The sequence below is a fragment of the Canis lupus genome, chromosome 2 (genome assembly GCF_003254725.2).
Source record: "Canis lupus dingo isolate Sandy chromosome 2, ASM325472v2, whole genome shotgun sequence".
Taxonomy (NCBI): domain Eukaryota; kingdom Metazoa; phylum Chordata; class Mammalia; order Carnivora; family Canidae; genus Canis; species Canis lupus.
This window is the reverse complement of record NC_064244.1, coordinates 2,820,252-2,836,590: the sequence shown is the minus strand read 5'-3', so window position 1 is coordinate 2,836,590 and position 16,339 is coordinate 2,820,252. Positions and strand designations below refer to the sequence as shown.

The following is a 16,339-nucleotide window of genomic DNA, read 5'->3' as shown; positions in this document are numbered from 1 at the left end:
GATAAAACACAAACTGGCCCAGAAAGTAATGATCTGGGAGGCTAACGAGCCAGCAATTGGCACACATCCACACTTCACCTACCTGATCCATGTGCATACATATACTGAATAACGGGTTCATATACTGCATAACGTCTACAGAGTAGAAATAAGAGCATCCGGAAGTACCTTCAACCTAGTACATTCATGCAACTGAATGTGATGTGAATAATGACACCTCTGCAAAAATTTAAAATTTAAATTTAAATTTAAAAATTGGGGGCTTGCTCAATCTTACATATTAACCGGCAAGTCAAAAATACATAACCAGTTTTTGGTATTAATGTCCAGTTCCAACTTCCTGACTCCCCATTCTGCTGCCACCACAGGGACTCCAAAGTCCCAATGTTACCATGCCACTGGTCCCTGCACACTTTTCCCAGGGTGCCCCTCACTGACTAACTCTGCAGCCTCCATCAAGGGGCCTCTGCCCAACCTTCTAGTCCCACAGTGCTCGAAGTGTAGCCTGTGGACTTCTGGGGGTCCAGGCCTTTCAAATAGTCTATAAGGTCAGAATTATTTTATAATGATGATAAGACATTATTTGCCTTCTTCACTGGATTAACATTTGCACAGAGAGTACACAGACAGGGGGTGAGGGGGTAAGTTGAAATAGCTGGTGCCTGGCACCCATCAAGGTAGCAGCACCCATGATCCTGCTGGTCATTGTATTCTTACCCTCCAAGTACTAGAAGGAAGATAAATGCCATGTCCACTTAGGCATACTCTTGATGAAGTGGTAAATATTAATTTTAGTAAATCATGACCCTAAGTATATGACTTTTTAATATTCTATCAGTGAGAAACCAAATGCACATAAAGCTCTCGTGTTGCACACTGAAGGGTATTGTCTCAACATCCTTGTTATTCAGACTTCAGGCCTTAAAAGGCATTTTTATAACAGAACAAAAAGTTTATTCCTGTAAGTTTTAGTTTTCACACTACAGCGGCTTGTCAAGTTTCGGTGTAGACAACTACCCACAAGCAAGGTGGTCTGCCTGCATAGACTGCAAACAAAACAACCCCCTGAATGGGATCAAATGTAGAAGCAGTTATGAGAATCCAGCTGTCTTCTCTTGACGAGCCAGAACCTAAAGAATTTTCTAGAAATGTAAAACAGTGGTGGTCTTCTCACTACAGTGCTTTAATTTTGAAGAATAGTTAGTTCTTTTATATTAAATTGTATCATTTATGGTAGCTTGTAATGGGCTTATTTTTGTTGATTTTAAAGGAATGAATAATTTTTTAAATCTCTCAGTTTAAATTTCAATTACAGTAAACATCAGTAGATATTTACCCACTAAATAAAGGAAAAAACCTCTTGGAGGCCCTCAATAATTTTTCAGAGTGTAAAGGGCCCCTGAGACCAAAGAACTTGAGAACCGCTGCTCTGGTCTTAAGCTGGGCACCTTCTCCCCAGGCCATTCCTGCCCTCAGGAGCCTGCAGCCTAACAGGGAGACCTGCCAGCAAACGATTCAGAATGCTGAGTGATGAATACTGTGGCCAGAGGCCCGGAGTGCAGGAGCAGGAGGCCGGGGAGCAGCAGAAGCGGAGCCACGGACGTTAGAACGGCTTGTGCGTTGTGGGTCCTGCTCACGGGGTCAGTGGACGGAGCAGAGAACCTGGGAAAGGGGGGAGGCGGCGGGGTGGGGAGAGCCGCGGCCAATCCAGACCAGAAAAGGTGATGATGGGCCATCAGGAAGCCTTTCAGGGGACAGGGGACAGACGGAAGACTTGGGTTTTAGCAGAAAGGCTGTGTCAACAGCGTGGACAAGAGTGAGGGGCGCGTGCTGGAGAGAGGCAGGGCAGCCACAGGAGGCCACCGTGGAAAATGCAGGTGAAAAATAAAGCCTGAACTTAAGCGCCAGTGTTTGGGGAGCAGATGGGGGCAGGGCAGGGCATCGTTACCCAGGGGAGACCTGGAATCGGAAGCAAGCGTGTCTGGAGGAAAGCTTCTGAGCTGAACCGGGGAAGGTGCTGGGCTGAATGCGAGACCCCGGGGAGCCCGAGGGGCGGCTTTGCTCAACGTGGCGATCACCAAGCCGTCGCGCCGGGCTCCCTCCCTCAGAGAACCAAGGGGTCCGAGAGCGGGACGAGGAGAGGGTCCCAGCGGGGAGGAGGGTACAGCTGAGGTCCGCACGGAACACACTGCCTGGCCCAAGGGAGGCACAACCGTGACCCTTCAGATCACTGAACTCCAAGCAAAGCGTCCGAGATTCAAAAACAGACGTGCCCAGCCGGGGACACTCTCCGGTCGGGCCGCGGCCTCGGTGTGGGGCACAAGGCGGGGAGGGCACGGGCGCCCGTCAACACCGGTGTTGACTCGGAAGGGTTGCCGCCGTGTCGCCGCCCGCGCCCAAGAGCCAGCGACCTTCCGAGGGAGCGACGGCAGCACCAGCATCTCCTCCTGCTTCCACGCCGAGCAGGCAGCGCAGTCTTAGACCAGGGCACGGAAGACTGCGAGACAGGTATGTCTGTCCCTTACCTGCCACCAAAACTGTTTCATAGCAATGAACTAATTCTATCTCTGAAGCCAGGAAACAGATACTCCGGGCTTAAAACACGGACCCATTTGAAATCCAAGGACTTGGCCTAAACACGCAATCTGGTGCAAAGAGCGAGCTCTCACCGTGTGAAGCGGACTTGGCAGGTGCTTCAAAATCAAGCTTTCACACCCTGGCCTCAGCCACTTTCCCGTCTGCCCTTTAGGCTGCTGCGTCGGGGGCAGGAACAGGGCTATTCTCGTAAGACCGTTTCTGTCTTCTCTCTCTCTTTTTAAAAAGATTTCATTTATTTATTCATGAGAGACACAAAGAGAGAGGCAGAGGCATAGATAGACGGAGAAGCAGGCTCCATGCAGGGAGCCTGATGTGGGGCTGGATCCCGGGACTCCAGGATCATGACCTGGGCCGAAGGCGGGCGCTAAACCGCTGAGCCACCCAGGGATCCCCGTTTCTATCTTCTCAACATGGATCTTCAACTATTCAATAATTTCCTTGTTGCTTTCTGCTTTGCAAAAAGTTCTTCCATTTTTTTTAAACTAAAGGCTCCTTGCTGCAGATGCAATTCCTTGCCTCTTCTGTCCCAGTGGGGCCAGGAGACACCTGACGGCTGCCCCAGGAGAACAAAGACTGTGTCCACCAGGGGGAACAGCCCAGTGGGGGTTGTTGATGGCATGCACCTGCATCCTTTGCATCTTGCATGGAAAACCCTAGGATCCAGGAATAAGTAGCGAGCTCTTCTCTCTGTGTCTCAAGGCTTTCTATGAAGCCATTACATGAAAGTACCTTGGGGTCCCCATGTGAATGAGACAGAAAGAGTGATTCTCACACCCACCATCCTCACTGTAAAAGGATCACTCCCACCCTTCCATCTGTGTTAGAGGTAAAGGCACTAAAACTAGAACACATTTTTTATAGCATTCTCTTAGGTGAAACTCAGTTTCAAGATATACCTGAGCCAGTGTGAGCCCCTAAAACTGATTTTTGAAGGCAATGGGAATACCAGTAAAGACAAGTCTTCCCTGAATTATACAAAACACCTTTTGAATTAAACAAGTAATTCTTTCCACTGAAGTATCTAATTTGAATTTAAACATTTCTTTACATGCTACCTTAATTAGATGCACGTTTCTCTCAGCATCTTAATTTTATGCATTTTACACTTCTAAGCAGCTTGCTAGTGAGGATTGTTATTTGCATTCATTTACATACAATTTGCAAGAAATGTTGAAAAACCTAGAAAGGCAGAGATTGTAAATTCATGGATTTTTTCCCTAAATAAAAATGTCAATTCTATGAAGAAACAAACAGTGCATTTCCCCCTTGCTTACCTATAGTACTTTCAAGACTACTTTTAATATTTATACACACAAAGAGATCCATTTAATGAATGCCAGAATAGGAAGATTTTCCCCTGCAAGTTATTAACAATGATGAAAAAGTCACCAAACTTCTAATCGCCTTCTTAATAAGAACATGAAACAGTCTCAAGCAGATGATGCCTCCTGAAAAATATTACTTGCAAAGTGCATCTTCTCATACAATAAGGACATATTTTATCAATTCTACTCTAAAGATTCATCCAATTTAAAACTATTTCTTTTAGCAATGGGTAGTTTATTCTGTATGATTTTCACTCTAGTTAATTGGATTTTCTTCACATCCCTCTCCTCTCTTGAGCTTGAATTTATACTTACAATAATTCCACCTTCCTACAGAAGTGCTAATGGAAGCTAGAGGACCAATTTGGGCCACTCTTTATGTCAGAAAATTCAGCTGGTTATTTTTCAGAGATGGAAGTTGTTGATACTTTCCTGGTTTGCAATGCCTTGTATTTCTACTAACATCACAAAATATGGGGTGCTCCTCTCCTAGTGACCTTGAGCACTGGCTCAGACAGGGCTCTTGGAATAGACCTCCTAGAGCAGCCGTTTCTACAAGAACTACAGGGGGAGCAAAATGGTAGAAAACACTTAAAATAGAAGTGCTTCGACATTAAATTTTATCTCCCTAATTTCTTTGGAACCTGTGAGGGAGCTCCCCCACCCAAGTTTCATAAAGTACTACAACTTACAGAAGGCTCTCCCCTTACATATTGAAAGTAATTTTAGGTTACAGATCTGAGCTTCATAAAAGAAAGCTGCCTGTCCAAAATAAGACATGCCTAGGCAAAATTAGAGTTTTGACATTCTTATAGTTGTAAAATGTTATCTGGCAGATGGAGTTTATCCTTGAAAAATAGTGGAAAGGCTGGCCATGGAAGTTGCTTCCTCAGAGCAGGAAGGGAGGCAAGGGTGACAGTGTTTCGTGGAAGTTCCTGACACAGCAGGCTCTGGGAGCTTCCTGTGTGGGCTCAAGCTGGTCACGTGACTTCCCCATGCCTCAGTCCTCCTGATGCAAAACCAACATCTTGCAGAAAAAGCAAAAACAGATGCTGCACTTGAGATGATCTCTCTAAAGTAAACAAATTAGGGAATTTATACATCAACTGTGGTCTCTGGAAATCAGTGAGAGCTGAGTTTCCTAAAATAATTCAAGAAATCACTATGAATATCCTATAACATGCCAAAGCTGTTTTTTTTTTTTTTTTTTTTAAACAAATGCCTTTCTCCTTCCATTCTCAAGACACTGTTAGATGGATGAAGGAAGATGCACCATGGAACAAGAATGAAATGTAACTAAATTATTGCCCATAGTCCCTGAAGAGTGCCAGTGGGACTGCAGTGGAAGAAAAAAGCAACACCATTTTGATCTAAGTGCTTAGAGAATTTTGTTTTGGTAAATTTAGATTTTACATATACCAGAGGTGTGATTACATATACTAGAAAAAGTAAAATTTGGTGAACTTATCTATGAAGCCAAAATTCAGCATATGCTGGTTTATAAAACAGATTTGCTATTTTTGCTCTAGCAGAATAATGGGATAATGAAGTAATCCTCAACCCTGATTGTGTAATACCCTATATCGTCTTCAAATATCCCAAGATATGCTCAATTTCTCTATGCTGAGTTAACAGGAGACTCCAAATTGCTTTATTTTACAAATAATATTCCCAACAGCATCTCTTAAGGAAAAGCATATCAATAATTAATCCAACAGGGGCACCTGGGTGGTTTAGTGGTTGAGTGTCTGCCTTTGGCTCAGGTCATGATCCCACGGTCTTGGGATCGAGTCCCGTGTTGGGTTCCCCACAGGGAGCCTGCTTCTCCCTCTGCCTGTGTCTCTGCCTCTCTCTGTGTGTCCCTCGTGAATAAATAAATAAAATCTTTAGAAAAAATAATTAATCCAGCAAAAGAGTTGCAAAAAAGCTGAACACAATTGATCCAAAGTTTGTGGATTCTACCTGAAATTTTCTTCGTGTTTAATCCCAATCTGAAAAATAAACTTGTTTTTTTTTTTATGTGCCCATTTGTAGTCTTAGACAAACAAGACCCTCAGCACTGACAATGGACTTTTTTTTTTTTTTTTTTTTGACAATGGACTTTCTTCAGCAGGCTGTGCAAGCAGTGTCGGCACTTGGAACAGGCCCTCTGTGAATATAATGTATAATCAGCATGTTTGGAGAATGCCTGCTATGAATACACACACATACGCATTCAGACACAAAGTGAAGATTAACTGACACACGAGGTGCCTGTCAGAGAAAAATTCTTTAAAACAGACAAATGATAAGTAGAGACATCAAGAGCAAACATTTATAGTGTGTTTATGTGTTGGGACAGGAAACAAATTTACCATCCTCAAGAAATTAGCTCCAGTTAGGAGACAGGATATATTTATATAACTAAGAATATAAGGCATCATATGTTACATAAAAAATGAGAAGCAGAAGGTACTGTGAGAAGCAGCATTTAAAGATGTATTTAGAGTCATGCGGATGGGCACAAACACCCGGAGCGGAATTGTAGGTGTGTGATGTCAGCAAACGTAACGGGCGGGTTATGTGTGTACACAAATACATACCCGCATCACTCACGAGCAGAAAGCCTGCCGCTCCTCAGATACAAAATCTTGGGCAAGCTCATTAATCATCTCTTGAAACCTTAGTTTCCTGATCTATTAAACATGGATGACAGTAGGGACTCACTTTGAAAGAGAAATGTAGTGAAACCCAACTGAATGCACACACAGTGCTTACGCAGTGCCTAGTGCGCGACAACGCTTTCAAGAAATATGAGCTATAATTGAACTGATTTACATTAAACTTACCTCACCCCCTCTTAGCCCAATTATTCATTCTATGTCATTTAATTTGTTCCCATAATGACTTTTCCCATCCCTTTAATCAGTCTTGTGGCTGGCCTGGGAGCCCCCTTGTCTACACTTTCTAGAAATAAGTGACCCAGACGGAGTTCGGTGTTGCAGTGCTCTAAGGGTTACACTGCATGATGACTGCATCTCGGCTCTGTGACATAATGCTTTTACAGAGCACACTGAACTGCCCTCATCTCTACCCTATCAGACCTAATTAGGGAGCATTATAATTTGAGAGTCACTCTCTAAAATCACCTTTATTCTTAATATCCCTGAAGCTCCTGAGGTTGTGTCCTAGTTCTGGCATTTAAGACAAGGTATCAATTTTTGATACCATACAGGGATGGTCCTATCTCCCATCCTACGTTGACCAATGTGTGAAATAAACAGGCTCTCCAGGGAAGCTTTGAACTCATCCTGTCACATAGAATTTCAGGAGAGTGGCATTTCTCCTTACTTTGTTTTGACCTGTACTACCTTTTAAGTTAATACTTTGTAATACTTCAGTTAAATACTATATACTCTTCTATTCTGATTACAATCAAGTTAAGAGGAAGACCAGAGCCCAGAATCTCTGTAACATCCTATGAGGTGCCTCCCTCAGCTAATTCTTTTGTTTTGGTGTTACCGTGCAATGAGAGCTTTGTATGTCCATCTTAAGAAATGGCTGGTTGCGTCTGGAAGCAGGTAGATATTACACTTTATGACCTTGTGCTTTCCCATCTGTACTCACTAGATGAGAAAATATTCAGCTCCAAGCTAAGTTAAATTAATTTGAATAGCACAAGATCTTGAAACAATGTCTTCTATTCCAAATTTAGTGGAATAGATATCTAGCTCATAATCTTGAACAATTTATTGCGGTGACCAAATACTATGTATGTATTCTTAGGAAAAACACTTGCTTGTTTTTAAGATTCAGTTGGCTTCTGAGTACTCACAGATGGTCTAAATGTTTTAATTACTCTGTCTGAGGAACTGATTGGCCCAGGACTGGAATGACACTTCAATCTCCTGGGTTTTGTCCCACTGGCACTCAGTCCAGGCTGAACTCTTAGGACAATACATTGTTTTCCTCTAACAAAAGACACAGACCACCTGTCCACCTCAACCAAACAAATAAAAACAGCACAACAATAACACAACCAACCCCCAAGTTCTTGTGTATACATACCCCTTTGTTAAACCTTCAACAATGCAAATATCGTTTGTGTGTGTTTAATTACTTTAGGACATCCAAGTTACCCTAGCCCTTCTCTCTTACTCAGACCAGGTACTTACTGAGGGAAGAGTAAACTCAGGACTCCAGGTTAACAGATCAAAGTGCTTTTTTTTTTTTAACCTAAATTATCTAGTTATTTGCTTGAATTCTCCCCCATAGTCTATTGTGTAACCTTGGCTCCTACTACAGAAGAATGTGAACCTGGGGGCACCCAGGCAGCTCAGCTAGTTCAAAGTCTAACTCTTGATTTCAGTTTTGGTCATGATCTCATGCTTGTGAGATCAAGTTCCGAGTCTGGCTCTGCACTGGGTGTGGAGCCTGTTTAAGATTCCCTCTCTTCCTGTCGCTCTGTCCGTCCTCCCCCACCTTCCCTGCACACTGATGTGCTCACTCTCTCTCTCTTAAAAAAAAAAAAAAAAAAAAAAAAAAAGAATATAAATCTGTTATTATGTAATGAGATGGATGGGATATGCTCCTGGATCTTATGTCAACATTCAGTTCTTAACATTAATAATGATAGTAACAAGTTTTTAGGAGATGATGCAGTAATTAAAACTGTGAAAAATTTCTATAAGCATAATTTCTGGCCAAATTAAACTTTAAGATCACTTTATTTTTTGATTATCAAAGAACCCTAATAAATTCAGATAATAAACAAAAGAAGATAAAAATCACTAATAATCCTGACAATTATGATTTTAATGTTTTGTTCTTTTTTCTCATAGTCAACATTCAATTAGTTGAAGATTTATCATATTTCAGTAAGTTCCACCTAGATACTGATTTTTAACTAAAATTAATTTAAAATCTAGAAGAATGCCCATTTGAAGTCACTGGTTAGCATATGCATATACACATAAAGAAATAGCTGGAAGGATTGCCCTAGAAGGATCATGATAGACTATGGCATCGTATTTATTTCTTTCTTTATGTTTTTCTGCATTTCAATTTTTTTAAAAGATTATTTATTCATGGGCAGCCCCGGTGGCGCAGCGGTTTAGCGCCGCCTGCAGCCCAGGGCATGATCTTGGAGACCCAGGATCAAGTCCCATGTCAGGCTTCCTGCATGGAGCCTGCTTCTCCCTCTGCTTGTGTCTCTGACTCTCTCTCGCTCTCTCTGAATAAATAAATAAATAAATAAATCTTTAAAAAAAATTTAAAAAAAGAGATCATTTATTCATGAGAGACAGAGAGAGAGGCAGAGACATAAGCAGAGGGAGAAGCAGGCTCTTTGCAGGAGCCTGATGTGGGACTCGATCCTGGACCCTGGGATCACGACCTGAACTGAAGGCAGCTGCCCAACCGCTGAGCCACCCACGCATCCCTGCATTTCAAATTTTTATAGTGCACATGATTCCTTTTACTATTTAAACAAAATTATTCTATTTTGGTAGAACACTTTCTCTAGCTGTTATTTTGCTTTATGATAGTCAACTGAATGACAAATGCACCCTGACATTCCTTTATAGATTACAAATTTGTCAAAAGCCGTTAATTCCCTTAGAATGTGTCATGAAATAGGCAAATACAAAGGGGAAGTCAAATTGCCAGATTAAATCTCAGGCCTTGAATTTAACTGGGCAGTGACTTGATAGCTGCAGACTCATCCTAATATGCCCGTCACCCTGCTCTGTGTGCTGGGGGGTTGTTTTAATAAAAAGTGGCCTCAGCCTGCAGAAGCCACCAAGAAGCCACACATAAAACTGGAGAGAATAGTGCTGCTGTGAGGACCAAGAGGTAATAACAAGTGCTCTTAGCTGATGATCCCCTGGGGCTGGTTAGCGCAGGCGAAGCTGAGTTAACGAGGCCAAAGTCATACTTTCAAGTGGGTGACCAGGGAGCTTTGCTCTGCTTCACAGTCATTGAGGGCATCCCTAACTACAGTTACCTATCAGCAAATGCTGGCCTGTTTTTGTGTTGGGGAAACCCAAATAACAAACAACATGAGTAGAACAAATCAATCAGAGGATGAAACATTCACCTTCCTACCAGGTGTACCTCACTCCTACTATGGAGAATAGAAGATGAAATCTTTCTCTTCTGAGCAACTAAACAGAACAGTTTGGTTCTTTGGTTGGGCCAAAGAACTTTGGTTGGGCCAAAGAAAGGTGTGAGCTCTTAGATACAACCTACTTCTGCCTGACATCCCCCTAGGTTCCTTACTGAAGATTGTTCTTTGAATGTTAGTAGCAACTGCACAGCCCAGCAAAAAGTAAAATATTACATAATTGGTCCATGATAAATGGTCCAGTGGTTCCTGGGGACTACATGTATATCCTGAATTTTGCTGGGGGTAATGAAATAATTGAGACAGCCATGGAATGGGATGGGTAAGTAAAGACTTGCTCAAAAAAAAAAAGCAGAATTTGGGACACCTGTGGGGGCTCAGTGGTTGAGCATCTGCCTTTGGCTCAGGGTGTGATCCTGGAGTCTTAGGATGAGTCCTACATCGGGCTCCCTGAAGGGAGCCTGCTTCTCCCTCTGCCTGTGTCTCTGCATCTCTCTTTCTGTCTTTCATGAATAAATTAAAATCTTAAAAAAAAAAAAAAGCAGAAATTTATACATGAGCAACCCTTGAGGCTCTGGTTGTATGGATCTTTGTTATAAATAGTATGACAATGGGAGCTTACTGACCTCCAGCTTGGTTAATCAGCTTATGTTCCTTAGCCCCCCAAGCCCACAAGACAGGGAGCACTGTGACTCTTCCTTCACAGAAGCACAGCTCAGAGAGGTTAAGGAATTGGCCCAGTGTCGCCTAGGCACTTAGGAAGAGCAAGACCCCTTGAGCACTGACTTCCAAATCCTCCTAACAATAACAAAAAGGAAATGACACATTTCCTGCAGACAGTTTCTTTAGGGATGTGTGTTGTTTGGCAACTGGGAGAGAAGACCTTGGAGGAGCGTGGCTGCAGCCCTGTAGGACTTTTGCCAGACACCGACAGAGTCAAAGCCTCACCAGAGAGATGGAAGGTGTCAGGAAACGGAAATGCACCTACAAATGCATCACAGCACATGGGATCCATCTGTGTATTTGTTCATCTCTGGTGGAGGTGTCTTGGCCGGTAACAGAAAAAGGAAACTGTTCACGGCCTTCTGGCCCAGCCATCCCATGGCTTCCTGTTTACTGGATTCTGAGAAGGTATCAGTAGCTCATCGGTGCTCGGATGAGATGCTCGGAAAGACCCAGGGCTAGCTGGGGACTGCCCATCAAGAGGCATCAAGTAGTGACAACAGGAAGGAGGGGACAAAGCCCTGGTCACCAGGCTGCTCTTTCCACACTGGGGCCCTTGCTGTGTTACAAAACAAAGACTCACATGCAGACACCAGGCCTCCCACAGCAGATGGTTTTTCAGCTGGCTGCCAGGGTCAACACAGGCATCTAGATGAGGGTGGCTGTCCCTGCACCAGCCTCTGCTGTTTCATAAACAGGGTAGGTGTAGGTGTGGCACAAACTCTTTAGCAGCTTTTTGGCAAATCTCCCCTCCGCCACCCTCGGGTACACATGTAAGTGCCCATGTGTGCTTGTGGACATGCACACACACCTGCCATGTCATCTTCATAGACTGTGTCTGCTCCTGGGGTGCAGGAGGTGAGGGCAGCCTGGAACGGACCCAGCATAGGACCTGGAGAGAGAGCCCAGCTCTGTCCTCAATGTACGAGGCAACTGCCCCAAGCCTCTCAGTGCTCAATGGTCAAAGAAGGACAGACACTTGTCCACACCAAAGGAGCTGCAAGATGAAGTAGAGGACCTCGTGTCATGCAGCCAGCAGTGTGTGGCACACATGACGCCGCATGAACACAACTCCCTGACATTCTTGTTAGCAGCTGCTTCTCAGGAAACACTGATAAGTCCTATTTCCACTGGGAGAACCTTCTTGGAAGAAAATAGGTATTCTCTCCTTATTTAAAAACAGTATTTTATAACAGAGGAAGATGCTTATCTCAGCACATATAAAAGTTCATTTAAAGAAATTATTGGAAGACCAAAGGGAAATATAATTAAAGATGAAAAGAAATGGAAAGTCACTTCTATTACTAGGGCAAAGATATTTTGGAGAAAAAAATTCCACCTGCTGGTTCATCTCTTCAGAGTGTTGACCATGACTCTTTCAAAAGGAGAGTTTGGGTTTTTTTTTTTTTTTTTTTTTAATTTTAACTTTAAATCAATGTAGAGTAAAACTGAGTTTTTGTAGGCTCTATATTAATATCCATTGAGCTGTACACCAAAAAAAATGTCAATTCTATCATGCAAAAATGAAATGAATTTTAATGCACCAAGAGATTAAACAAAAATAAAATCCAGCGATAAAGAGGCACCTGGGTGGCTCAGTGGTTGAATATCTGTCTTTGCTTCAGGTTGTGATCCCGGGATTCTAGGATCCAGTGCCGCATTGGGCTCCCCACAGGGAGTCTGCTTCTCTCTCTGCCTATGTCTTTGCCTCTCTCTCTGTCTCTCGTGAATAAATAAATAAAATCTTAAAAAAAAAAAAATCCAGAGGTAAAATGAATTAAAAATAAAAATAAATCTAAAAAATAATTTAAAAACCAAATGAATTCACTTAAAAACCAATTTTAAAAGCAAAATGCATTTTAATACATCAAAAATGGATTTAAAGATAAAATGAATAAGAATAATGAATTAGTGGTGCCTGAGGAGCTCAGTTGGTTGAGCGTCTGACTCATGATCTCAACTCAGGTCTTGATCTCAGAGTCGTGAGTTCAAGCCCTGTGCTGGGCTCCATGCTGGGTGTAGAGCCTACTTGAAAAAAAACATAAATAAAAATAATCAATTTTTAAAGAATGAAATTTACTCTATTAAGAGACTCATGTAAGTATCCCACAATCAGGAAACAGAGCTTTCATCACTCTAAAAACCAAAGCGGAAGAAGTGGGGTTTCCCTTAGCAACTGAGTGCTGAGTGCTTACTTATGCTGATACGTGTGCTGAGTACTAGGGAGACAAAGCTGAAGGGCAGGATCCCCAGCCCAGAACATCATAGTGTTTGGAGAGAAGGATCAGAGATCTTCTAACACAGTATAAAGACCTTTCAAGCATATTCATTACACATCCTTTCTCCATCTTATGGGTGAGAGGTATGAAGAGCTTACTAAGATTGAGATCCATTATTTGGAAGAAGAAAGCATCACTTCTTGTCCAAACATTGCATTATATAAAAACGAAGAATAAGACAGAGGCACAGAGAAGCTAAGTGCCTTCACACAGCAGATCCAGAACCAGGGTCAGGGCCAGTGGCCAAACTACTTCCCAATATATCTGAAAACTCAGTAAAACAAACCTCTTGTTGTTCCTTTCATTTCAAGTGACGTTTTGGCGTACTGTGGCATTCCTTATATGCATTGATACAATCAAATCACATTGTAGAACCCATTCTTTTTATGAGTTTATCCTTAGTTGAATAGCAGAAGAAAAAGGAAAGTAGGTCTAAGTATGTGTTTAATATGTTACTTTCCTGGTAATATTTAAGGCACAACACATGGATCTATTTCTCTTATTGTTATTCACACATGAAAGACAAGTAGCTTAGACCTAGAAAAAAATAAAATTAGCAAATCTGCTCAGTGACAATGGCCATCTGAGCTGGCAGTAGTTGAGCCTGTCTGGCATTCCGAGGATCCAGAGCTTGAATCCACTGAGGTCTGTATTTGAACGCAACCCAGTGGGCATGGCTACCTTTTGCTGGTGTCACCTTCCCCAGCACCCGAGCCCTGCTGCCAGCTTCAGCACCAGCGCACACGTCCAGTTTCTCTCTCTGCTTGTGCCAAGACACCATGACAGTTTAATTCTCAAGGTCATTTTCGGGGTGGGTACAGTGTAAAAGACAGCTCGGTTTCATTCTGCCCCTACCAAGAGATATAACAGCAAAACACGTCAACGTGAAGTGAGTGTTCGCAGAGCCAGAGAAATCACTGCCCACGTTCTATGAGTTCTGCTATATTCAATGACAAGGTTTGCTACAGTAGAAAATGTCATCAAGTTATTAAAAAGGGATGATGTGAATATGTTGTGTTCATATGCAAGAGAAGTTTGGGAGATGTCTGGTCTACTCTGAAGAAGAGTTAAAGAGGTTTCTCATGTTCTGATTAAAGTTGGTGGCAGCTCAATTAGAGTTACAACACTCATGAATTGGAGTTCTAATTCCATCCCTTGGTTAGAGGATTCTGGACAGCAAATGTATTGACTAAGCCTAGATCTCACTTAGAAAATGGAAGGTAAGTGGAAAGCAAAATACATCAACATTTATCGAAAGTATTGATTTCAATGATAGTAACATGTTATTTCTTCAATGAATGTTAGAAGAGAATCTGAATTTTCCAATTACTTTTTTTGATGTGGACATTAGCCAGCCTAAGGTTTTTCTTCATAAACAGAACAATTGTTTAGCAAACTTTGGATTCGCTTCTCTTGCATCTAATTACAAGCATATTAATTTTTATAATCATATTAAAGAACTCCAATAACAATTTCAATGACTCAAGGGAAAGGTAGCTTTAGACAGTCAACCATAATTAAGCAAAACAATTGTACCAGCATCATTACGACAAATGCAAAGCATAATGAATCTGGGGACAATAATCTCAAAGAAAAAAAAAAAAAGAAAAATAACACACCTCAACATTTGCATCATAAACACATTTTGTCAACAGCAACCTCAGGGCTCCAGTGAAATCAATTAGATGTGTTATATATTTAATGATGGAAAAAATATTTGATTTTTGTATTTCTCAACAAGGAGATGTCTGATGCTGGAGTCATTGGAACTTTCAGGTAAGAATCAGCAGGAGCTGAGATCTTTGACACCGGCTTGCTGAACTTGCCTAATCTGTTTATACTGATATCTGAACTCAATTTTAAAATACTCCTCTGCTGACCTAAACTCTCTTAAAATGCTAAACTAGCCAGGTATAATGAGGAAAAACTTTTCAATGTATTAGAAAAGAAATGAACAAAGTATTCAAATCTTTTGTAGCATTTAAAAAAATTTGTAAATATACTCTTCCAACTCTATTCTCATGATCAATTTTCAAAAGTAAATCCATGAACTGTAATTACATACGATTCTGGTGAGACGGCAGACACAAAGGCAGGCAGATGGGCTTGGACTTTGGAGAAGGATGCCAAGCCCTAAAGAAGTGAGGTGAGAGGGCAGAGAAAGAGGGTGAGAGAGAGAGAGAGAGAGAGAGAGAGAGAGAAGGTTAATGTGGGGGCAAGGAAGGAAAGAGACCAAGTCTTGAAGAAATGCAAGGACTCCTGTCCTGACGCAGTTTCCCTGGCTCCCACTTTTTCAACCTCACCTAGGGCCCAGGAAATGTAACAGGTCCCAAGCATTCTCTGGCTTGTTCTTGCTGGAGCTCTCTCAAGTGGGAGGAGGGAGCACATGGTGGTGCATGCTTTGGAGAGAGCCCCGCACCCCTGGGCTGGCATGTGAGGGATGCGTCATGGCTGAGGACCAGTGTGCGGGCAGGGAGGTGGAAACCCCTGCTCAGGGACACACTGACAGTCAATCACATACATATTTCACTGGACTCTTACTTCATTCTTGTGCAAAAAAGAGAGAGAGAGGGGTGAAGGGTCCAAAAGCAAATGTGAGAGCAGGCTGCTGGGTGACAGGGAGCAAGCCCTATGCCAGGTATCATGGCACAGAGACAGCAAGTAAAAGGAACAGTGAGCTGGCTGGACAGGAGCCCCATCCCCCCTGGCTCCGCATCACAGATCTGTGCTATGCTGGGGTATGAAACGAGAATTAAAGATGTCACTATCAGGGCACCATGACAATGTTCCAGCAAACTCAGCACTGTCAGTAGATAGGAAGTAGGTGACTTTTGCCTTGAGTGACCTCCTATGGCCCCCGTTATGCCCTTCCTGTGCTATTGAGATTTGTCAAGCTCCTATTCCATCCCGGTCTTATCCTATTTGTATGTTTCTGGAGTGAGTTCTCTTGAAAACAATCAGAAAAAAATAGTGGCACCACCCTATAATTCAAAAGGCTCAATATTGGACTGTAGGAGGTTCATCAACCAACGGGCATGTAGATGTCACTCCCTTTGTGCCCAGCATTAAGCCACTATCTGTCATGGTGTGTGCCTGACAGCAGGTATCCTACTCGGTGTATTTGGTGAGTGTGGGGTGGATGATATCACCCTGTTTATAATTTAATTGGATAAACAAGACTTATTAATCCTATACCTGCAGTTTACTAATAAAATATATTCCCTCTTTATCTTATAGCAAGACTCATGATTCATTAAGATTCAGTCTTCTGATTATCTCCCATTCAAATGGTTGTTTTGCAACTCTTGGGT

General features: G+C 42.4%; 1 protein-coding gene across 29 annotated transcripts in view; it reads right to left on the bottom strand.

Annotated features, from left to right (window-relative positions):
- The window catches only part of PARD3 (par-3 family cell polarity regulator), a 651,639-nt gene that overhangs the window by 79,041 nt on the left and 556,259 nt on the right, over nt 1-16,339 (bottom strand). The window contains exon 23 of one of the 29 annotated variants that reach the window (XM_049099650.1): nt 15,094-15,161. The exons of 27 other annotated variants lie outside the window; for them this stretch is intronic. In XM_049099650.1, coding sequence (XP_048955607.1) covers nt 15,094-15,161 — 68 coding nt within the window. Of the gene's footprint in view, nt 1-13,800; nt 13,880-15,093; nt 15,162-16,339 lie in introns of those variants that run through there. One more of the 29 variants, XM_025478498.3, reaches the window with a different exon arrangement.